This window comes from Mesocricetus auratus, unplaced genomic scaffold (assembly GCF_017639785.1).
Source record: "Mesocricetus auratus isolate SY011 unplaced genomic scaffold, BCM_Maur_2.0 Super-Scaffold_100676, whole genome shotgun sequence".
NCBI lineage: Eukaryota > Metazoa > Chordata > Mammalia > Rodentia > Cricetidae > Mesocricetus > Mesocricetus auratus.
The window spans coordinates 20,716,359-20,739,937 of NW_024429266.1; the positions used below are offsets into that span (position 1 = coordinate 20,716,359).

The 23,579-nt window shown below is 43.6% G+C and overlaps 1 protein-coding gene across 3 annotated transcripts; it reads left to right on the forward strand.

The window, feature by feature from the left end:
- Positions 1-437: 437 nt before the first annotated feature.
- Slamf7 (SLAM family member 7) lies at positions 438-21,230 on the forward strand. Of its 3 annotated transcripts, none has more exons than XM_021231911.2 (8): positions 445-926; positions 1,257-1,427; positions 8,659-8,973; positions 10,315-10,584; positions 10,794-10,910; positions 13,006-13,109; positions 14,333-14,395; positions 15,600-21,230. In XM_021231911.2, the coding sequence occupies exons 2-8, from the start codon at positions 1,370-1,372 to the stop codon at positions 15,669-15,671; spliced, it is 999 nt and encodes a 332-aa protein (XP_021087570.1). In that variant the 5' UTR covers positions 445-926; positions 1,257-1,369; the 3' UTR covers positions 15,672-21,230. The 3 variants fall into 3 exon arrangements, with proteins under 3 accessions (XP_021087572.1, XP_021087570.1, XP_021087571.1); XM_021231912.2 differs by having other exon boundaries at positions 1,304-1,427; XM_021231913.2 differs by lacking the exon at positions 13,006-13,109 and having other exon boundaries at positions 438-926.
- Positions 21,231-23,579: the final 2,349 nt, after the last annotated feature.

Here is a 23,579-nt window from a genome sequence, read left to right on the forward strand (position 1 = left end):
ATTGGCATTATCTCCTTTGTATTTTCTCTTCACAAACCCTTTGGACACACTTTTAATGAAGTATTTGAATTTCTTGACTACTGAGTTATTGTGCTAAGCTTTTTCTGAGACAGTGTCTTAACTGTGTAGCCCTGGTTGGCCTCAGATTCACAGAGATCCCCCTGTCTCTGCCTCCCAAGTACTGAGATTAATGTCATGTACCACCACTTCTGGTTTATCTTTCTAATTTTTATTTATGTTGATGACTTCTTTATATATCTATTTTATATCTCTCATGCTTATAAGCGTTGCAAATATATCCTCCCACTCTTGTGACTTGTCCTTTTGTTCTCATAGTAGTTTCTTTTGGTTAAAATACCTTTCTTCAGATTTATTTTTATTGTTATTTATGCATATGTGTATGTCTCTGTATGTGAGCAAGTGCTCTCTGAGGCCACAGGCAGTGCCAGATCTGGGATCAGAACTCCGGTCCTCTGGAATAGTAACAAGTGCTGTTAATCACTAAGCCATCTCTCCAGATCCAAAAGAAGTCTTTGATATTGTTGTCCTAAGTCTTAAGCTACAATTTCTCAACTATAAAACAGGCTGCATAGTAGGATTTCCTTCGTAGGGTTTATGGGAAGAATAAATAAGACAACATGTACTCTCAGCACAGCAACTAGCATTTAGAAACGCTTGCCCTCCCTGCCCACATCTAACCTATTTCCTGTTTCTGAGTCTTAGACGAAACGGGTAACATGTGTGATCGGACGGAGCACGTGAAGGGACCGGATCTCCACAGGGCAACAGCAGGATAACCAAGAGGAGTTCCAGTGAGTGCCCAGCATCGATGAGGGTAACGGAAACCAGACCAATGAACACTTGCAAGTGAAGATGTGTGGAAAAGGGGTCTGCCGTGTGACTCACACTGCAGCTTCCATGACGAGGTTGACTTTTTCCTTCTCTTTCTTTTTCGTTTTTCTCTCGAATTCTATTTTATTTGGGGGGGTTGCAATAGCAGAGGATGGATATAAAGGGATGGGGAAATGGATGGATGGAGCTGCATGACTTGAAAGACACAAAGAATAAATAAAAAGAAAGGGAAAAAAAGAACTCCTCAAAAAGCAGTAGCCGGCAAAATAAAAAAGGCAAACCATTTCTATTTTAAAATTTCCTACAAAGCGTGTGATTGCTTTTCTGTAATAGAAAATAAGAGCCTTGACGATTGTTTCGGTTTTTTTTTTTCTTCCCTTCTGGAAATCCTATTGCTGTGACAGAAGGTAAGATGACATAGTCTAACATGACTCCTCCTACCTAACTTAAGTCACAGCTGAGGACTAGAACGTGTTAGATGGAGCATCCTGTGACTGACTGACAACCTGAGAACAGCATGGCTGGTTTCTCCGCACTCATCATCGTCTTTACCTCTGTCCTCTGTCAGCTCCCAGGTGAGTCTAACCCTATCTTTTCCGCTTCTCCTGACCTCCTCATCCCCAGCTGCAATCCCATGCTTCCTGGTCCACTCCGGAGCCTCCGCCTCATTTAATACTGCTTTTTAATTAACCCCTGACATCTGGAAGGAGAAGAAAAGAGACAACTGTTGGAACTAAGTCCCTTCTGACTGGGAAGGAGAGACTGAATGAACAGAGGCTGGGTTTTAGAGACCTGATTCAGATCTGTCGTGACTTAAATGGAGAATGTCATTGCTACCCTGGGCTTCAGGGTCTCCCTCTTTTAGCCTTCCCTCCTTTTGGGAACAACTTCAGAAGTAAACTTATACAGCTATGGATTTATTCGTAAACATTTTAATTAATATGTTTCTAAATAGATGTAATGATGACACATAAGAATGAGATAAATGGAAACAACCATTTGAATTTATTTTCTCGTAACCCAAGCAATCCAGTCTGCCTCTACTTAAAAAACCAGCTAATTGGCTTGGTGTTGGTGGTGCACACCTTTAATCCTAGCACTCAGGAGGCAGAGACAGGTGGATTTCTGTGAGTTCGAGGCCAGCCTGGTCTACAGAGCGAGTTCTAGGACAGCCTCCAAAACAATACACAGAAACCCTGTCTCAAAAAAAACCTAACTAATTATAGGTACTCTATGTTCACTCCTGTGAAGGACTGGGGACCTTTATGGCACTGTCATTGGCATGATGGTAATGAAAGATTTTACTATACTCATTGTTCTCTGACACATGGGGTACCACCATAAGGGTGCTCTCTCTCTCTCTCTCTCTCTCTCTCTCTCTCTCTCTCTCTCTCTCTCTCTCTCTCTCACATGTGCTCTCTTTCTCTCTCTCTGAGGGACTTGCATAGCTGTCATAACTGTACACAATAAACCTACCTGAATTAACTTGCTCCCAAATCACACAGCATTTTCAATTCTTTCCTCCTCATACCAAACCATACTAAGTGACTCTACAGACTGTCACACATCCTTGAACTCATCAAAGCTCGCATTGCTAGGAAGCACCTGGCCCTAAGTAGGTTGCCCTAAAACACTCTTGTTCCTAAAATTACTACCTGAACGGAAATGGTGATCAGAATTAGAATTTGAAGAGGAGATGGGGGAGGGCATGCCAGAGCTTCAAAAAGGCCAGGTGCTCACCTGGGAGAAGTGTGTAGTATGTAGCATGTTGGGTTTGTGACCTGAGTCCCTGCTACTCTACGACAGTAGGCTGTGGGAAGTCTGGCATTACATCTCCCATAGCTGAAAAGAGTTGGAGGCTGTCTTAGAATGTCCAAGAGGCAGAGCAGTGGAAGCAGGACAGACCCTGGATACAAGTTTCCTAGTTTAACTTTGCACTGGATTGCTGTGAACGAGCATCTCAGTACTTTGAACTTTGCTTTTCTGTGAATAATAAATCAACTTGTAGAATTACCATGATGTTTTAAAATGATATAGCAAAAGTAAATTAATTAAATAATAGTTGTCATTGGAGTTCCCAATTTTACCATACTCAGTGTTCTCTGACAAATGGAGAGAGAGGGCATGCTCTCTCTCTCTCTCTCTCTCTCTCTCTCTCTCTCTCTCTCTCTCTCTCTCTCTCTCTCTAGGAACTTTCATAGCTGTCTGTACTTTTTGTACCATCTCTTTACAAATCTATAAGACAGGAATTTAAAGATAAGGAAGTTTAGACTGAGAGAGATCAAGTTTTATAGACAAGATCACACAGTGATTACAAGCCTGGGCTGAGTTTCCACAGCTGGCTCTGTCTCCAGCACACCAAACAATAACTTACATGACACCTGACACTGGAAAGGTGTTCAGTAAAAATGAATTTGAACTGAGTCTCCCACAGCAAGAGCCAGATGGGATTTCTTTCTTCTCCAGGTACAGGAGTCCAAGATATGGACTGGAACAACCCTCAACAAACACGTAGCACTATTGTGGGGGCTTGGCTACACCAATAGGATGACACTCTGGACAATTCGACAGGAGCCACAAGGCTAGTTCTCGAAGCCTTGATGTTTTCATCAGAATAAGGGGGCCAGGGCGACGGCAGTCTATTCCTCTGAGTGTTTTGCAATGACCAAGTCAAACAATGGTTTTAGGGAAAACGAAGACGAGTGAGGGGTATGGAGTACCGCTGCCAGGAAGCAGAAGAAACAGAGAGAGGAGTGGGAAACAAGAGCAGAGTGGTGATGGGCTTTGGTGCAAATGGGGCTTTCCAGTCCTCCAGAGAGGAAACAGGGGGAAAAGATACCGGAAAACCAGGAATCCATTTTCTGGGAGGCCATTTAAATACCCCGTGTGAGCAGTCTTGAGCATCTTTGGGGGAGGGGTCATCATTTGGTGGGCTTTCTGAGATGCAGCAGGGTTTGGAGAGAGAGGGGAGGGGGCTTGGGTGGAACCTCCACCATAACACCCCAGACTCTTTGGGTACATGGATGCCGTGGGCTGGGGTGAAGCTCCCACTGTAACATTTTCCTCCTGGCTTGCCCTCCCGGGGTGGTAAGCTGTATCTTGCGGCTTCATATTCCTACCTTCAACTCAACTTTCGGCCTTTGGGGGGAGCATAACAGGAGGGAGAAGTGAAAAGAAGAAAGGGCACTGACAAGAGGGAGGAGACGTTGTCTCATTCTGCTCTGAAGTGTATCTCAGAAATGATGGTGCTTCTGACACCAAAGAGAGATAGGCAGAAGGCGGAGGTCTCCTGGTCCGCTGCAGGCAGGCTGCCTGGGAAATGCGCAGTGGTGCCTGAACTCCAAAGTGACTGCTGAGCTCTTCGAACTGTTTTCTCCCATGTTCCAGAAGTGAAACTTGAAAACTGGGAAGCCTTCTCAGAGGCCTCCTGTCCTTGGCTGCACCACTACCCTGTCAGGCTGTCTGCATCGGTCAAAGCCATTTCTTTCAGATCCGCATTCACTCCTGAACTTCCCCAGATTCCTAGGACTTGAAGGTGTTTTTCTTCCTGTAAGGTAGAACTGAAACTCAAAATGGTAAATTAAAAAGAAAACCAAAATGCAGGCCTCTGAGAGATCTGCCCCTCCCTCTCTCTCAAACTGGGATTCAAACTTGGGCCTCATGTGCGTCCACCAAGATGGCTACCACCAAGCTACACCCCTGCCATTTTTGTGGTCTTGGAAGAATCGCTGAGCCCTAGTACCCTCACTTATAAACTGGGATGCGTTAACTCTTGTCCCCTGGGCTTGTTCTGAAGACCAGCAAAGGTAAGACCACCAGACTGACTTACAGACACTGTTTGTTTCTGGAATTATGACGGGGAGGAGCCAGAGTGGGTCCTGGGTCCCCTGACTCCCACTGAAGACAGAGTCCTTTTTCACCCTGCAGCATCCTGGTAGGAAGAGAGGCCACCATATCCTTCTGTGGCACAGAGTAATCTGGGGCATAATGCTTGTAGACTAGTCGTTGACTAATTCACACACAAAAAAGAGACATGTCCAGTCACCACCAAGCAGGGATTTTTCTTTCTTGAAAAGTTAAAGTTAAAATAAAGGAATACACATGTCGAGGTATTCCAGAGGTATGTCTTTGAACAAGGTTTTGAATAAGATTCATTTCAGATAGACATAGAAGCTGAAGCACAAAAATAGTGTAAAATCAAAACTGAACCATGGGGCCAACAAGATGGTCTGGCAGGTAAGGGCACTTTGCCATGCAAGTCTGTCTATCTGAGTTTGAACCCCAGAAAGGAGAGGTCTGACTGCATAGTTGTTCTCTGATTTCCACGTAGCACACCATGGCATGTGCCCCCCCTTATACACATAATGATGCACACACGTACACACGTGCGCACGCGCGCGTGCGCGCGCACACACACACACACACACACACACACACACACACACAGAGGATCAGGAAAGAGAAGAGACCTGGATGCTTATCCAGTGACAACAGGTGGGTTTTGTTTTTTCTGTATTTTCCACAGCCTTATATCATTATCTTGACTTTAGAGCTAAAGCCCCGGGCTTCTCTCAGGTCATGTGACAACTCTAAGGACATCACTGTGCCATAGGAGAATATCACTTAGCTGAGTTCTATAGACTTACCCAATCCACTTGGCTGCTATGAAATGCGAGGTGAAGTGGACACAGAGGAAGCAAGCTATACCATTCCCTGCTGGAAACGTGGCATCTGAGGAAAGTGGGTGAGCCCCACAGGACTCAGAAAGGAATTGGTAGTCATGCATACTCCAGCAAACACGTCCAACCTATAGCCTGTGGGCTACATTTTAACCCAAGAAAACCAGGACAAAATTGGAAACATACTTAAAACATTATGTGATGTTTCTAGTGACTCAACTATGCAATTCTCAGGGACAGATTTTTCAGATGATTGTCGTGGTGCTTTGTCAAAAGGCTGGGCAGGCTTGTGAGTCCAGACTCTAGATTCCTGTGTTTCCACAGGTCAGGGTAAGCCCTCCCATGGACTCCTCACAGAACCCGCTAGTTCCCTTCTCATAGCACGTAGTTGCTTAATTGTTGATTTCTCGCAACTTCCTAAGTGTAAGGATTATGACCATCTTTAAAAAGGCCCAACATAGCAAACATGACATGCTTAAATAAGAGCAAACTGCAGAGTCATACCTGGAGGTGGTAAAGACAGAACACTACAACGTTTCGCTTTGAACAATTTGCTAATGTCTCTGGTTTCTAGATCCCATTTCCAGTCACTGGGATAATAAAAGTAAACCCACTAGAATTTACCAACACTGCTTTTTGTTCCTTAACCCATTATTTAGGAAATGGCAGAGAGCTTTTTTTCAGTTAACTTTCTTTTCCTCCTCAAGATATTCTTAAAATAGAACAGTAGTCTGGGTAGGGTGGCACTTCAGGGGTGGAGGCAAGAATTCAAGACTGTGGGGGCTGAGGAGATGGCTCAGGGGTTAAGAGAACTTGGGTTTGATTCCCAACACCCACATGGTGGCTCACAAACATTTGTAACTCCAGTTCCAGGGTATCTAATGCCCTCCTCCTTCTTTGGCAGGCACCAGGCATGCAGATGGTACACACACACACACACACACACAGACACACACAGACACACACACAGACACACACACACACACGCAGACAAAATGCTCATACATATAAAATCAAATTTAAAAATCTAAAAAAATATATTTTTAATTGAAAAAAAAGAGTTCATGGCAATTCTTGGTTGCTTAATTACATAGGAAGTCTGAAGCCAGATTCATAAGAAGAAAAAGGGGAAGAGAAATCAGAAGAGGAAGGGGAGAAAGAGAATTGAGGGTGGCTATAAATGGAGCACTTTGCCCCATGTGACCCCACTTTCACCCTAACAAGGGGCACTGAATCTCAGATGTCCTCACACTTGCCCCACATTACTTAATCTGGCAACATTTACCCCGAGAAAATAGAAACCTACTGTGTGGGAGTGAAGAGAGGCCTTCCTCCTGCTTACACGTCACACGTGCTGACACACTAAAGTCATACTCTCAGTGTGGTCCCTTCAGCACTTCATATGTGGCCTGTCATACCCATAAGTTTGACGCTAAAGCCTGGCCCCCACTGTGGTGAGTTGAGATGAGAAATTCCCTAAGACAGGCCTAGCAGAGGGTGACAAGGGTACCATGCTGAGAAAGAATTACTCCCACTTTCTTGGAGTAAGTTCACTGTCCTGAGAGCAGATGTGTTGTAGTGAAGCCAATCTGTCCTTGGCCTCTTCTGCCTTCTTTCTGGTTCTCAGTCACCTTGTGACCCAACCAAGAGAATCTTCATCAAAGGCTTCACATTGTCAGATTTGCAGCCTCCCAAACTGTAAATTAAATAAATCTTTTCTTTATAAAGTGTCCAGCTTCAAGCATTTTGTTATTACTTTGTAAAAGGACTGATACATACCATTAAAGGGACTAATACATCTCCCCCAAAACTACTATAAAAGTGAAATTACTTGAAGCTCCTGGACTTGGACCCACTCTGGGGACAAGTGACATCCAGTTTTTACCTGATTTCAAAGTGATTCCTGTGTCTGTCATGGAAAAGAAGGAATGAATGCATCAATTGGTCAAAATAATCAGAGTAATTTGGATTTTTGTCTGTAACCTTTACTGGCACTATTTTTACATCTTTTGAGATAATTAAAAATGAAGACAGTCTAAAACCATTCTAGCCTTTGTATTATGGGAGTAGGGGGTTTTCGAAAACTCATATTATTTAACTAGATAATTTGACAAGATTGGAGAGATCCAAAGTATGCGTGCACTGGCTGGAAATGGAGGAGAAGCCAGTGCTTTTGAAGGCCCCCCAGACATGTAGACCTAATGGAGTAGATCCTGCTCTGTGTGACCAAAGCATAAAAAGTCCCCTTCTGAGAACTTTAACAGCTAAAGAAGTCTATAGTAAATGCTTTAAATTTTTGGTCCCAATCCAGATGCCTCAGTACCCTTTGCTAGTCCCAGCTTTTGTCCCTTAGACTTTTACAGACAATCACAGTCACCATCACTGGAAATTCTTAGTTGGCCACTTCTGGAAGTTCCACCAAGAGTCATTCTCTCATATGGAGTCACATTACCAGTGATGACTGCTTCAGAGTCATGCTCTACAGGGTGAGCTAAGACTGTATCAAACAAACACACAAAATTCTTGTGGAATGAAAACCCTACTGCTATTTCTAGCATGTGAAGTGAGCATTGCTCCCCAACACTCAGACTCACCCTTTGCCTTCTTCCCACACAAACATGTTATGCAAGCAGATGAAAACTTTTTGTGGGGATGACCTTGAGTCTACTAATATATCGTAAACTAGGAAGAGAGGTCATCCTTATACATGTCAGCTATTGCTATCACTACAAACACACAGCTCTCCTTTCCATTGCGCTGATTTGTGCTTGTGAACCACTGACCCTGGCTTGGGCAGCCTAGCTCATCAACTTCATGTTGAACTATCTCTGAGGTAATCTGGCCTTCCTAAGAGACTTAGATAGAAACTTCCTTAGTTGCCCCCACAGAGGAACCTGTTGAGGATGGAGCTGGGCTTTCAAGTTTACCATAGAGATGGGAGTCTCTGAGAATGTGGTGTGGTGACAGCAGATGACTTTGCAGACAGAAGGTTCTAATCTCAATGCTTTTGTGGGCGATAGAGTTCTGCTTGTATTGAACTTGGAGATATTTCTCAGGGTCTTTCAAGGACCCAAAAGATGTGGTAATTTATGGCAAGAGCTTACATTATGGTCTTCTGTGTCTGCAGTGACAGCAACTTCTGGAGCCCTAAAGGATGTGGTTGGTGCCCATGGTGGATCTGTGACCTTCACTCTGAATTCCACAGAAAACCAGGTTGACACTGTTATATGGACCTTCAATACAGTCTCTGTTGCCATCGTAACTAGAGACCATTTCAAAGTGCTCCAAAATCATAACAAAAAAAGAATAGTCTTCCCAGATGGAATCCACTCTATGAAACTCAGCCACTTGAAGAAGAATGACTCGGGTGTCTACCGTGCAGAGATTCACAATACATCACTTCAGTCTCCCTTCTCCCAGGAGTTCGTGCTGTGCGTCTATGGTAAGCAGGCTCAGTTATAATGGTGGATGGCAGGCATATGGATGTAGTGAGCATCCTCATACAGTGAATGTTCAAGTCAAGTTTGGGTAACCACACAAGGATCAAGGAGCTGACTGACCAACTTTGAGATTCTATAAGAGGCTATGCAGCGTAGATAATGGGCAACCTAAGAAGTGACTGTCAGTGGTGTAGTGTGTCTTTAGTACCAGAATTTGGGAGGCAGAGGCAGGCAGGTCTCTGAGTTCCAGAACAGCCTATTCTACAGAGTGTGTTTTAGGACAGCCATAGCTACACAGAAAATCCCTGCCTCAAAAACAAAACAAAAATGAACAAAAAACTGGCTATCACACAGACTGAAGTCAAAGGTTAGCTACTTGCTATATGTATGGCCTCCATGTATGTAAGGAGGACAATAGTGCCATTAGATACAAATTAATTACATTCCTTCCCCTACAAACTCTAAGCAACTGAGAAATAGACCCAAAAATCAGAACAAAGATAACATCCAGCTGCATTCATGCATGTAGTTGTAGCTGCTTTGGAGGTTGGGGCAGGAGAATTGCTTGGGCTCAAGTTTGAAAGGCAACAGAAAGGTAGCAAGGTAAGGAGGAAAGAGAAACCACTCGATGAAGTTAAATTTGCAAAACAATCACTTAGCTCTCTACCAGAAGAGTTACTTGTCTTGTGCACTCAACTACAGTATCAGAGAAACCAGGAGATGGAATGAGGTAGTCAATGCTCCTTGATCCAGTCTTATGTTCCATAGAGACTCTGTAGAAGGAAACAAAAATTAGATAATCTTCAGACAGTCTATCTGGGGGAAGGATGAAGAGGAAAAGGGTATTTGAACAGAAATATTTAAAGGACCAAGCTCTAGGATAGATAACAAATGCCAGACTCTCACCATCTCACCAATTAACCATTTGCTGATCCTATAAACGTAAAGGACTGGGCACAAGGTATCGAGAAGTGTTACTGCAGTATTATTTTCTCCTGGAGAGGAGAAAGGAAAGTGTGTTCAAGGAAGTTTGAGGACAAGCAATAGGAAGCCTGTCTAAAGATTAGTAGCATCTAAAATGCAAGTAAGCACAGTGCCTGCTCTGCAGCTAGGCTTAGTGAATGTCTCTACATTGTTGCTGCATGATTATTTCTGCTGTAATCGCTGCTATTGGTATCCTTGCTATATAACCAGGGCTAAGCAGACTTAAGAATAAGATATTCTGCTCTGAACAGTTGCTTCCTTACCCAAGGGAGATTCGGGTCCAAGGTAAGGAAGGATAACTCAGAGAAAGCTGAGCTCAGGACTAACTTCCCTCCTCTGTTGTGCTATGTCTTTTACAGAGAGTCTGTCAACACCAAAAGTCACCATGGATGGGCAAGACAAGAATGGCACCTGCATGACCAAACTGACATGCTCCATGGAAGAAGGAAGAGACAATGTGACTTACAGCTGGAGAGCCATAGGGCAGGGAGTCAATGAGTTTCATCATGGTGCCATCCTCCCCATCTTTTGGAAATTGGGAGACAAAGACAAGACCTTAATTTGCATAGCCAGGAATCCCATAAGCCACAGTTCCTCGGACCCCGTCCTTGCCCGGAATCTTTGTGAAGGTGACAGTCTCCTCTTCTCGGGAGCCTCTGGTTGGAGAAATATATCTTCTCTAGCTCCCAGTCCCTTTGAAAACAGGATCTGTGTCAACTAGAGAGAGGTCTCTGGGAGAGCAGCAGGCTGGGAGGAAAGTGGAACTTAGGTCCTTTTCCCTAGCTGACTCCACCACACATCCACGCTCCTCATGCCTCTCCTCGTTTTCTCTTTAAAGATACTGCCAACAACCTAAGTTCATCCAGGTTCATCCTATACACCATACCAGTGGCCATCGGGCTCGGTGTCCTGCTGGTGATTATTCTCTTTGCTATGTGGACAGAGAAAGGAAAAGGTAAAGCATGTGTGTGTGTGTGTGTGTGTTTTACTTCATATTGTTTTTACTTTTTATTCCTCATGTGATACATCAATCTGTGTGCAAGATTTATTGTTAAAGATGTAAGAGGTCATGGTCTCTTCCCTTAAGAAGTTTATAGTCAATGGCTAGAGAGAGCTCATTCAGTGAAGTGATTGCCATACAAGTGTGAGGACCTGAGTTCAAACCCCAGAACCCACATTTTAAAAAAGAATCCAGATATGGCAGCAGGCACCTGCAATCCCAGCGCTGGGGAGGGGGAGACAGTGGATCCCTGGGGCTTACACTTGCCTGCTATCCTAGTCTACAACAAGAGACCCTGTCTCATAAAACAAGGTAGACAACACCTGAGGAAAACACCCAAAGTTGACCTCTCCCCTTCCCACACATGCACATGCTCTCACGTGCACACACACCTGTACCTATTCACACATGACTATAGACACACATATGTATACATACACAAAGAGAAGTGCACAGGCAGCTGTATGCCTTAACTCTAAACTAGAGAGAGTATTACTTGCCTTCTCTCCTGAGGACATGGTCCCTCTCTGGTGCCTACTCCTGTTCTTCCTTCAGAAGGATGTGGCCCTTCTGATGACACAGGTCACACATTGCTTATTCTGTTCCTGCCCAACAGACAATGGTCTCCCTGCCCTCCTTATCCTCATCCCTGTCAGGGCCTCCAGCCTGCCTATCTCCTCTACTCAATCAGCATCAAGATTCCTCTTTCCTCTTCACCTCAGACTAGACATACTCCTCTTTTTTATTATTGATTCTTTTTTATTAATTTGTTTTTTACATTCCAATCCCAGTTCCCCCTCCCTCCTTTCCTCCCACTCCCTCTACTCCCCCCTCCTCCTATGTGCTTCATGGGGAAGGTAAGGCCTCCCATAGGAATTCTACTAAGTCTGTCCCATCATCTGGTTGAGCAGAACCAAGGCACCTCTCCACCCCCATACCCCTGTGTCTAGGCTGAGTAAGGTATCTCTTTCTATATAATGGGCTCTACTAAGTCAGTTTGTACATTAGTGTTAGGTCTTGGACCCACTTCCAGTGGCCTCATATATTGTCCGAGCCACACCATTGTCATCTATATTAAGGGAGTCTAGTTCAGTCTTTTGCAGGTTCCCCATTTGTCAGACCTGAGTCAGTGATCTCTCACTAGCTAGGGTCAGCTGATTCTGTAGGTTTCCCCATCATAGTCTTGACTCCTTTACTCATATTTTCACTCCTCCCTCACTTTGATTGTACTCCAGGAACTTGGCCTATTTATTAGTTGTGTATTTCTGCATCTGCTTCCATCTGTTTCTGGAAGAGAGTTCAAGCTTCTCTGGGGCTATGGATTGTAGGCTGGGCATCTTTTGCTTTATTTCTGGTATCCACTTATGAGTGAGCACATACTGTATTTGTCTTTCTGGTTTTGGGTTTCCTCACTTAGAATGGTTTTTTCTAGTTCTGCCCATTTGCCTCCAAATTTTAGGATGTCATTATTTCTTACCACTGAGTAGTACTTACTCCATTGTGTAAATATACCACATTTTCTTTATCCATTCTTCAATTAAGGGGCATTTAGAATATTGGCTATTACAAATAATGTTGCTAGACTTGTTCCTCTTATATAAGCCTTTCTCTGTCTCTCCACAGTGTAAGCCACACTGTGTCCCCAAGCCCTCATTTGTCTCCCCCCTCCCTACCAGTGCTATCCATGGTGGGGGCAAGAGTAGGCTGTGGAGGAAAATTTGCAGCAATAGTAGGGCATGAATACAAAATTTGAGATAGTCTTTCTCTTTGTCAGAGGCATTCTGGAAACATTCCTGACCTCCTCTACTTTCCAGTTTGGCCACCTTGATTTGGAGATTGGGAAATGGAGTGACAGAGAGACTAATTCATCCTGGTTTATCAGGATTGTCTCCATTTAAACCCTGAAAGTTCCCTATCCTAGAAAGTTTCCATTTCAGACTGACTAGGATGGTCAGTTGGTCTCCCTGAGTAGACCATCCAGGTTTGTTGGGGCAGGGGAGATGGTGAGTAGTAAGAGAGGCAAGCTTTGAGTCTCTCAACCTGTTTTCAGGATCCAAGGAAGACACAGAGAGAGTGGACAATCACCATGAAAAGCCCAACTTCTGCCCCCACTTGGAAGAGAGTACAGAATATGACACAATCCCTTATACTAATGTGAGTCCTTTTGCATTTTTTCTGTGATCAGATCCATCTCTCCAAGGCTTTCCTTACTTCACTTGAGACTAACCCCTACAAGACTGGGTAGCATGGAAAAAGGAAGGGGGATTAAGATGAATAACTAACTTCAGTTGTAAAGAGAAGCTTTTTCCTTGAGAGAAGCCTTCCCGCCAACCTGGTTCCAGAGCCGCATCAGTCTCAAATAAACACACAGGAAGCTATATTCATTATGAAGCTGTTGGCTTTGCTTGTTTCTTACTAGCTAGCTCTGACTTAAGTAATTACCCCATAATTGTTAATCTAAGTATTTCTCTTACCGGAGAGTAGTTCCGGGCTTCCTACCCCATGGCGGTTACATCTCGAACTCTCTTGTGTTTCTCCATCCCAGAATCCTTCTGGACTCCTAGTCCCTCCTATCTAGATTCCCTATTGGCCAGACAATGCTTTATTGACAAATGCACAGGACTTCCCCAACATCAGTCAATCTGCCTCCCCGACACCTTATTTGTGTCTGTGCAGAAGTCAGTGAGCTTTAGAACACTCAGTTCTGCCCCTAACCTGTGACACTCATGTGAGCAGCTACGTGAATCACCTCTTCTTTTTAAAGTTTACTTCCTCCCAGGAGGTTGGAAACTGGTCTGCTTTGTAGCCTACTCAACTCACTAAGTCAAAATTTGTCACGTCGTCACCCTCCCCTTCTTCTCTTGCTCAGGTTACACCCAAAGAAACTGCAAGGCTGCCCTGCGTGGTCAGGAAATAAACTTAAACTTCAGTCATGGGTCTTTGATCTTGGCAATGCTTTATTTTGGTTCATTGGGCATCCTTACTGTTTCCCAAGAGCCCAGGAACTACTGGATAAGTCTGTTTACAGCACTGACACTACAATTTCATATTAGCCTTTAGCCACCCTAGGAGACTCATAGTTCATGAGATATATCTCAACATATTTTGAAATTCATTGAAACATAATACAGAAAATAATGAAATAAAGAAAATGAACAAACTATGAATAAAAAGCAATGGCTTTCTTTAAAACAAAAAACTGATTAATAGGCATTGTTATAGCGGTTACTAACAAGAGAACTTCCATGCCTGTCCCAGAACCTTCTTTTTCTTCTATGTTCTCTTACATATCCTTTGCTCCCTCTGGACTGCGAGTCTCCCCAGACTTGTGTATGTGATTCAGAAGTCAGGTGCTCACTGTGTGTGTTTATCACTAGGAAAGGGGTCTGGAAGAGGACGCAGCAAACACACTCTACTCCACTGTGCAGATCCCCAAAGCGGTAAGGACCTTCAAGGCTGACTCCCATCTTCACTGTTGATCCCCTTCCCTGGCTCCTGTTCAGATTCACATTTCATTGGGATTTTCAGTCCCTGGTGTTAAACCAGGCCCCAGCCAGACCCTCATGTCTACCTGCAGGTGGAGAGTCCTCACTCCCTGCCAGACGTGGTGTCAAGGCCATTTAGCTTTGCGCCTGTACCTAGACATGTTTTTCTGGGTTTTGCTTGAGATTACCCAAAACTATAAGAAATAGATGCAAACTGTGTTTTAGAAGTCCAAATTGGTGACCTGGAACAAGCAGAGTGGGAGGGGGGATTCCAGGTTGTATTGATAAAGAAAATCAGGAGGATTCTGTCTAGTCACGGATGAGGGGAAGGGCTGCCTACAGCTTGTGTTATGTTCAGGAGGAGGAGCAGGTAACGGGAGGAGGGAGATTTTCTTGCTCTGGCTAAATTGCATCTGCTTTGCATCCCCCCTGCCAAACCTCAACTATGACAAGATGTATGACTTGTCTCTTCACCACTGGTGCTTCACAGAAACAGGGACACCTTCTTGTCTGTTTCCCTTTCTTCTCCAAAACAATTGAAAACATAAAAATGCTTGCTGGTAGATATTTGTCTCCCACCTACCAGTTTTCAGATAACTGTCACAGAAACTTAATGTTAATTACAAAAGCTCCGTCAATAGCTCAGGCTTGTTAGTAGTTAACTCTTACATTTTAAATTAACCCATATTTCTTATCTATTCTTTGCCACATGGCTTGATACCTTTTTTCAGTATACATGCCCATCTTGCTTCTCACTGTGTTTGCTGGTGACTCCAGACTCTGCCCTCCTTCCCAGCATCCTCCTAGTCTGGCTCTGTCACTCAGTGTCTTCTTGCCCAGCTATAGGCCAGTCAGTTCTTTATCAACCAATGAGAATAACACGTATTCACAGTGTACAGAAGGATTATTCCACAATGGATGCTGAAGATGATTTTCTTAGTGACAAAAACATTTATTAATTTATTATAAGACTGTTCAGTTTGTGAGGCATGGAGAAAGATAAGTATACTTCCCTATAGAATAATATCTCTAAGCTAAAAGTAAACAGGAGGACTGTAAATGAAACAGCTATGGGTTGGGTATCTTCAGAAACAGTGTCTTCTATTAGAGATCCAGAGCTCTACTCACATCCAATGTTCTTCCCCATGTCTGCCCACAGGTGAAGAGTCCCAACTCCTTGCCTACAATGCTACATATACCAAGGCAATTAAGCTTTGAAAATATTATCTAGACAGCAGTATTCTCTCTTCTCACTCCAGAAAAATGCAAAGAAAATTCACTATTCTCAGCAGAAATGGAAACTTCCACCATAGATTGAATGCAAATGCCCCCCCAAACCCATGTATTTTCGTACAGATGGTGGAGGCCAGGCTCAAGACGTTTCAGAGAATAGTGACTTTGGGGATTGGGATAGTGCCCATTCGTGTTCCATTTAATGGAGAAATTTTCAAGACAATACAACATTTAGGCTGTGACACAGCCATACTCCCAGTTTTTATTCATATTTGTAGTAAGAAATCAAAACAAAGAAAAGGAACCAGAAGAAGAAGAAAGCATGCAGTTTGGTAAGAGCGTGAATTTAAAGTTGTGGAGAAACTGGGCATCACAAAGCAGTTGTAACAGTTAAAGAGATAAGCACCCATAGAGAATAACCGCAGCCTCCGCTCTAGGACAATAGAAAAGGCGCTCTGAGAGTGAGTCCTTATCTATCAAGAACTCCAATATACAAACCGAAAAGCCCATTTGAAAGTTTTCATTCAAAAGGAAGAATATCTGAACACAGAGTGTCCTACTTCGTCACATCAGACTGGGAAAGTGTTTCTCCAGAGTCACCTGCACAGTTTCTCAGAGCCTGCTGAATCCCTGACTCAAGGGGGTGTGGGTCTGTCCTGGGCCAGCAGCAGAACTTAGCAATGTGCATATGCTGGTGGCTTGGCAAACAGGCAGAGTGTTAAAGCTAGAAGCCACCGAGGTTTGCACCAAGGTTCCAGTGCGGGGAAAGCCAGGCGACCTATATCGAGGTTGGTCTTTCTGAGTTGCATAAAACTGTGAAGGCAAAACCTAAGTTGCAGGGTAGCTGCCAGGAACATGAAGCATCGGCCAAGAAAACTCCAGGCAAGGAATATACTCAAGAAAAGAACATGGCCATGGAAGCAGGTCTCCCCAAATCCATTGCAGCACACGTGACGTCACCACGCATCCATGCTCAGACACGGAGCCTCAGGGTTACGCTTCCCTGCTGGGCTTTGACCTAGCTTTGGTCTACTGGTTCTTTGCTGTGTCCCGTTCCTCCCTTTTGCAATGTGAATTTTTTCTCTGCCCTTGTACATTGTACGCATGTATTTTTATATTTTATAGGGGCTCACAGTTAAGAGTTTGCCTTCCATCTCATGAAAGACATTGGACATTGGGCTGTTATGCCGGGCACTCCTGAAGTTCCAGGGAGTGCGTTTTGCATTGTGCGATGATCGTGAGCCCATGTGAGCCAAGGAGGGCATGGTATAGACTGAGTGTAAAATGTGCTCCACAGGCTCATGTGTCTCAACCATTGGTGTTCAGACCTTGGACAACTGATGGTGTTATTCAGGGATGCTACAGAACCTACAGAAGACAAGGCCTGCCTGGAAACGGTGGGTCTCCAGGAGGCAGGCCTTGAAGGTGGTATTCATTCTCGGTTGAGCTTTCTGCTTCTACATCAGGCAGAGTCCTGCCCACCATGATGTAAAGAAGCAGCCATTGTGCCGGGTGGTGGTGCCGCATGCCTTTAATCCCAGCACTCGGGAGGTAGAGGCAGGTGGATCTCTGTGAGTTCGAGGCCAGGCTGGACCGACAGCCTCTAAAACGATACAGAGAAACCCTGTTTCATAAAAACAAAAACAAAAAAACTTACAAAAAAAAAAAGAAGCAGCCATTGCAAACTCCTTCCAACACAGACTAAGCCCCTTCAGCCATCACGACTTCTGATAATGTATTTCAACCTCAGGAACTCAAAACTAAAATAACCCTCTGCCCACATGAATTGTGTCTGTCAGGATTCTGGGCCTAAAACAAGAAGATCAACAAATACAACTTCCTTCTGGAATAAGCTACTTGTATGCTGCTTTGAACTCTGGGGTTCATTCCCACTGCTGAAAACTCTCCTCAAAACCCAGAGTCTGTATTCCTTTCTGCAAATGTGACTGTGAATCTGTCAGTTAGACCTAAGAAAAAGGTCAGGAAATGCCTTGACATGTAAGTAAATCTTAATTAACGTCCCAGGACAGGATCTCTTTAGTTTCCTGTCCCCACTTCCAGAACTTGAGATCAGAACTATACCAGGAAACTGCTTGCCAGGACAGACAGACATACCCAGCACAAGCATATTTAACTGACAGAAATGCTATATTGATTTATTAATGGAATCACCAGCTATGTGCCAGGTACTGTGTTAAACCTGCATGGATTATTCCAACACACTCTGCTCTTGCTTGATTGCTTCAGGGACTTCTTTACAGGGAGCCACAGAAGACCCGTATGGGTGTGCAGGTCAAAATGCACAAGGACAGAAAATACAAATAAATACCTGTGTTTAGCTGGCACCATCCCCATTGAGTGTCCATCACTCAAAGTGTGTGGTGAAAGACGAGGACTCCCTTACCTCTACTTCACTTTTATTTGCCTGCTCCCGGGGAAAAGCCTAAGCCCTGGGCCTATAAAGAAGCCCATCTTTCTCAACAGAGAAATAGCCTGAACACACATTTTGGATCTAGCCATAGACCTGGAGTCAGGGGAGGGAGTCTGGGGTTTGATGACTTGAAAACCTTTATAGGTGTTTAATCTTTTTCCACAAATATGTATTGAGAACTCATGCTAGGTTAGTCTTCTAGGTAAAATAGATATACTCCCTACCCCATAGGGCTCGTTTTATTGTTTGGTGTTATGAAAGAGACCTGGGAACAGCAGGTGTGTGTGTGTGTGTGTGTGTGTGTGTGTGTGTGTGCATTTGATGTGGTCCCAGAACCATAACTTATATATCTTGAATGAAAATGCTAAAAGGGAACCAGGATTCCAGGATTGAAGGATATAAATCAAGTAGGCAAATACATGTTTAAAAAAGAAGCATGTTTCTACAAAGAAAAAGTATTTAGAATAAGGGAACATTCCCAAATATAAGATGGAAGCAAAAACAGAAACAAATATACAAGAGAAAAAAGAGGAAGACCAAAAAAAAAAAAAAAGAGTTGTGGCTTATGGCTTGAGAAAAAACAAAAGCTGAGCTGGCCCAAGGCACAGATATAAATGTTATTAAATGTTGTAGATCACTGTATTTATTACTCTAATTTAAAAAATAAAGTAGTATTTAAATCAAATCAGTATGTATTAGGGAAGGGCTCCCCCACAGTTCTCGTATAGGAGAGGGAAAGGGCACATAACAGCACTTGGGGGAGAGAACTATTTACAGTGCAGCCAGGGCTTCAAGGTTGTCCAGGTAATAACAATTCTGTAATTTGATCCTGTTAAAGACATTGTGGAATTCACATACAAAAATATGCATTATGTTGCAATTTGCAATAGACAAATTCTGGGAACTCCCTAAGAGAGAGCCCATAAATAAAGTTAAATGAGCAACAACTTTAAGAGAATAGGGTAAGGAGCAGGAGGGATGACTCAGCATTGGCTGGATGCTTACCTTTAATCCCAGCACTCGGGAGGCAGAGGCAGGTGGATCTCCGTGAGTTCAAGGCCAACCTGGTCTACAGAGCAAGGTTCAGGACAGCTTCCAAAGCAATACAGAGGAACCCTGTCTCAAAAACCAAAACTAACAAACAGACAAAAAAAAGCTCTGGCTGATTTTCCAGTGGACCTGGGTTTAATCCCCAGCACTGACGAGGTGGTTCACAACCATCAGTAACTCCAACTCCAGAGCATCTAATACTGTCTTCCGACTTCCATGGGTACCAGGCATACACATGGTACATAGACATAGCGTGCCAGTAAATGTCTACATACATAAAATAATGAAATTAAGTTAAATCTTACAAAATAGAGGTTTTATAGCCAGGTCTGCCTACCTTTAGTCCCAGAACATTTAGAAGGCAGAGGCAGGAGGCTAGCCACAAGTTTGAGGCCAGACTACATAGTAAATTTCAAGCCAGCAATATTGGAAGATTTTGTCAATAATATTATTATTTACTATTGTTGTTACAAATTTATATTTTTCTAAAATTAAAAAAATTATAGTTTGTGGTGTCACATGCTTATAATCTTAGCACCCAGGAGACTGAAACAGAAGGACTATGCATTTGAGGTCTCCTGGACTTTATAATGAAACCTGTCTCAAAAACAACAACAAAATGACAGGCCACACAGTTCTTATAAAGCTAGAAGTATCACAAGTGGGAAAAGTAGCATGTAGAAATGAATGTGCTCTATTGAAAGACACGCCCTGTGTGAAACCCTGGCTTCCAGCCTGTCTTAGTTAGGGCTTCTATTGCTGCAACAAAATACCATGACCAAAAAGCAAGCTGGGGAGAAAAGGGTTTATTTGGCTTATTCTTTCACATTGCTTTTCATCATTGAAGAAAGTCAGGACAGGAACTCAAACAGGGCTGGATTCTGGAGGCAGGAGCTGATGCAGAGGTCATGAAGGGGAACTGCCTACTGGCTTGTTTTACAGAGCTTGCTCAAGCTGCTTTCTGGGCCCTCCCCCATTGAGCACTAAATGAGAAAATGCCTTTCAGCTGGGTCTCATGGAGGCATTTCCTCTGATGACTCTAGCTTGTGTCAATTTGACACACAAAACCAGGCAGTACACAGCCCAAGCACCACATAACTGGGTGTCGTAGTTTGTGACTGTAATAGCTGCCCTCCAGAGGTATTGGCAAGGTGATCAGAAATTCAGAGTCCTCTGCTAACTAGTTCCATGTCAACCTGAGATAAACGAGATGTTGAAAGGAAAAAAAACTAAGAAGGGAGAAGGATGGGAAGAAATGGGGAGAGGAAAGCAGAGGGAGCAGAGTCAATGCTTCTCTGACCTTCAATTAATATGAAATATATATTTTTAAAAGAAATATGTGTGAAAAAATGAAAGAAAATATGTTAAACTATTAATACTGGTTGCTTGGGGGGAGTGATAGCTTAGGCATCTCCTTATTTGTTTGTTTTTCCTGTGTGTGTTCATTTTCCAAATGCTTTTCAATTAAAAAATGTGTATTGTATAGCACGATGGAAGAAGTTTTAAATAGATTTTCAGTAAGAACAAAAGAGTTGGTGTCTGCTAAGAAGAACTGAAGGGGAAATCTAAAACCGATCTGTTAAAAGTGTGGTGGAAGAAGATGAAATAACATTCTGTGGGAGAATGGAAGAAGACCCCCACACACACAGCCATAGAAGGGAAAGATTAACTTAGAGAGTGGTGTGACTTGACTCTGTGGTGAGGTGTAGGCAAAGAGGGCTGGGCTTTAGACTCCATCGCTACCCCATCTCCTCTGTTCTGGGAACTACTCATGCTAAATAATTAGGAATATCATCCATCCCACCCCACCCCACCCCCATCCTCTCTTTCTTTAATTAAATGGGACCTGGAGTCTGTGCACTCAGTATTTCACAGTGGTGGCTGCAAAAAGGTCCCTTCCTCCTCAGCTCAAGCTGCAAGCAAAGGAAACCACCAGCTTGTCTGTGAGAAATTCACACCACATCCCAGGCCCACCACATACAGCCCCCCTAGCTATGTGGTATTAACTTGTGAAATGAAATGTGAGTGGCGAATTCTCAAATGTAGAAACCTAATAAAAAGAAGCAGAGAAAAGAATCCGAACTGTATCATTTCTGGAAGGCACCTGCTCATGCACTCACTCGTTCAACAGCAGAACTGAGTACCACTAATGCCAGGCACTGTTCAAAATTACAGAGTATACATCAGTGAGCCAGAACAGGGGTCTGTGCCCTCAGGGTGCTTATAACATAACATACAGTGGTCATGAGTGGCCACCTATAATGGTCAAAGATTGATATGAAATGTAAAGATGAGTAACAAGAAGGGAGAAACGTGAAAGGGGCTCCTTGTAGTCAGAGAACACAGTGCAAACACCCTGTGATGAGAAGACCTAAGAGAAAAGTCACTATGGCCAGACCATAAGGATCTGTGTTTATGAAACATATACTAGTTACAGTGTGAGAAAAGATGGTAAGGGACGAAGCTAGATTCAGGATTACATCACAGAGGTACTACAGGGATCTGTGAGAAGTACCAGGATGTGGAATGGGGTGCTAGGATGGACGTGGAGGACAAACGGTTTCACGAGATAGATCTCAGAGACAGGAGATGTCTGCCTTCAGAGCTACCTTAGGGTTGTTCAATGCTCTAAAAGAGGAGACAGGGAGACTCCCCTTTCCTAGAGGGACAAAATCTGGGTCTAATAATCATCAAGATTACAGAACTCATTTGTCCCTTGGACTTGGGAACCTAAAAAGGTTGACCCTCGGCAAAAAGGTGAACAAGAAGTATGTTCCCCTTAGCCAACTTTAAGGCATCTGAAAATTGGAGATGGGATTTTAAAGATCTGATGTCGCTGGTATCGAAGATCATCTCTAGAAGATACCACTATTAAGTCTCCAGGCATTCCTGGAAGCTGTCTTTCTTAAGCGATGTTCATCACCCAATCAAAAATAAAATAACCAGGCACAGAAGGGAGGCAAAACCCTGCAAGCAAGAATCTCTGGGTGTGGAGAGGCAGCCCTGACTATAGCCCATGCTCATTATTGTTCCATACTCAGGAGAAGAACCTCTGGGTGTGGAGAGGCAGCCCTGACTATAGCCCATGCTCATTATTGTTCCATACTCAGGAGAAGAACCTCTGGGTGTGGAGAGGCAGCCCTGACTATAGCCCATGCTCATTATTGTTCCATACTCAGGAGAAGAACCTCTGGGTGTGGAGAGGCAGCCCTGACTATAGCCCATGCTCATTATTGTTCCATACTCAGGAGAAGAACCTCTGGGTGTGGAGAGGCAGCCCTGACTATAGCCCATGCTCATTATTGTTCCATACTCAGGAGAAGAACCTCTGGGTGTGGAGAGGCAGCCCTGACTATAGCCCATGCTCATTATTGTTCCATACTCAGGAGAAGAACCTCTGGGTGTGGAGAGGCAGCCCTGACTATAGCCCATGCTCATTATTGTTCCATACTCAGGAGAAGAACCTCTGGGTGTGGAGAGGCAGCCCTGACTATAGCCCATGCTCATTATTGTTCCATACTCAGGAGAAGAACCTCTGGGTGTGGAGAGGCAGCCCTGACTATAGCCCATGCTCATTATTGTTCCATACTCAGGAGAAGAACCTCTGGGTGTGGAGAGGCAGCCCTGACTATAGCCCATGCTCATTATTGTTCCATACTCAGGAGAAGAACCTCTGGGTGTGGAGAGGCAACCCTGACTATAGCCCATGCTCATTATTGTTCCATACTCAGGAGAAGTGAGGGGCACACTGAGAACTTCTTTAGTTCATGAATCTGTGGACAAACTTTAGACACTTTGATTTCCATCTGACTTAATTCTAAGTGTTCTTTCTGTTTATTGCCATCTGTCAAATAGGCAAACAAAAGAAAAGGCCAGATAAACTGTTATTATGTTATATAATATTTAATAGAGTCTTGACTATATTCCAAACATTGCTCTAAATATTTTATATATGAGTACATATGTGCATAGGCATAATAAATATATTAAGTCATGAATTACATTGAAACTTCTTTGCAAAGTTCAAGTCTTCTGCAAAGTTCCTGTGACCTCTTCGATAAGAATGGGTTCTACTGACTGAGAATCAATGCTCAGTATAACGGTCTACAGGGGAAGGGTTTGTAGTAAGCATGTTAGTAAACTCTTTTGTAAAGTACACAGGACCTCTGTCATAAAATGGGTTCTATTGACTGAGAAACAATGCTCTGGAGTCTGGGGGATTTGGGTGACACCTGCAAGGTAGCAAAGATCACCAGGTAACAAAAACATCCATTCCAGCCTTCTGGGCGGAAAACAGTTGCAAATCTCTTCTGTTGAAAACCCCGCCTGTATGACATCCTGGTTTCTCCAGTGCTTATCTGTGAGCACTAAGACTTCATGTGTTTCTACAGCTTATGCACACACATGTACACACATGAGGTAGGG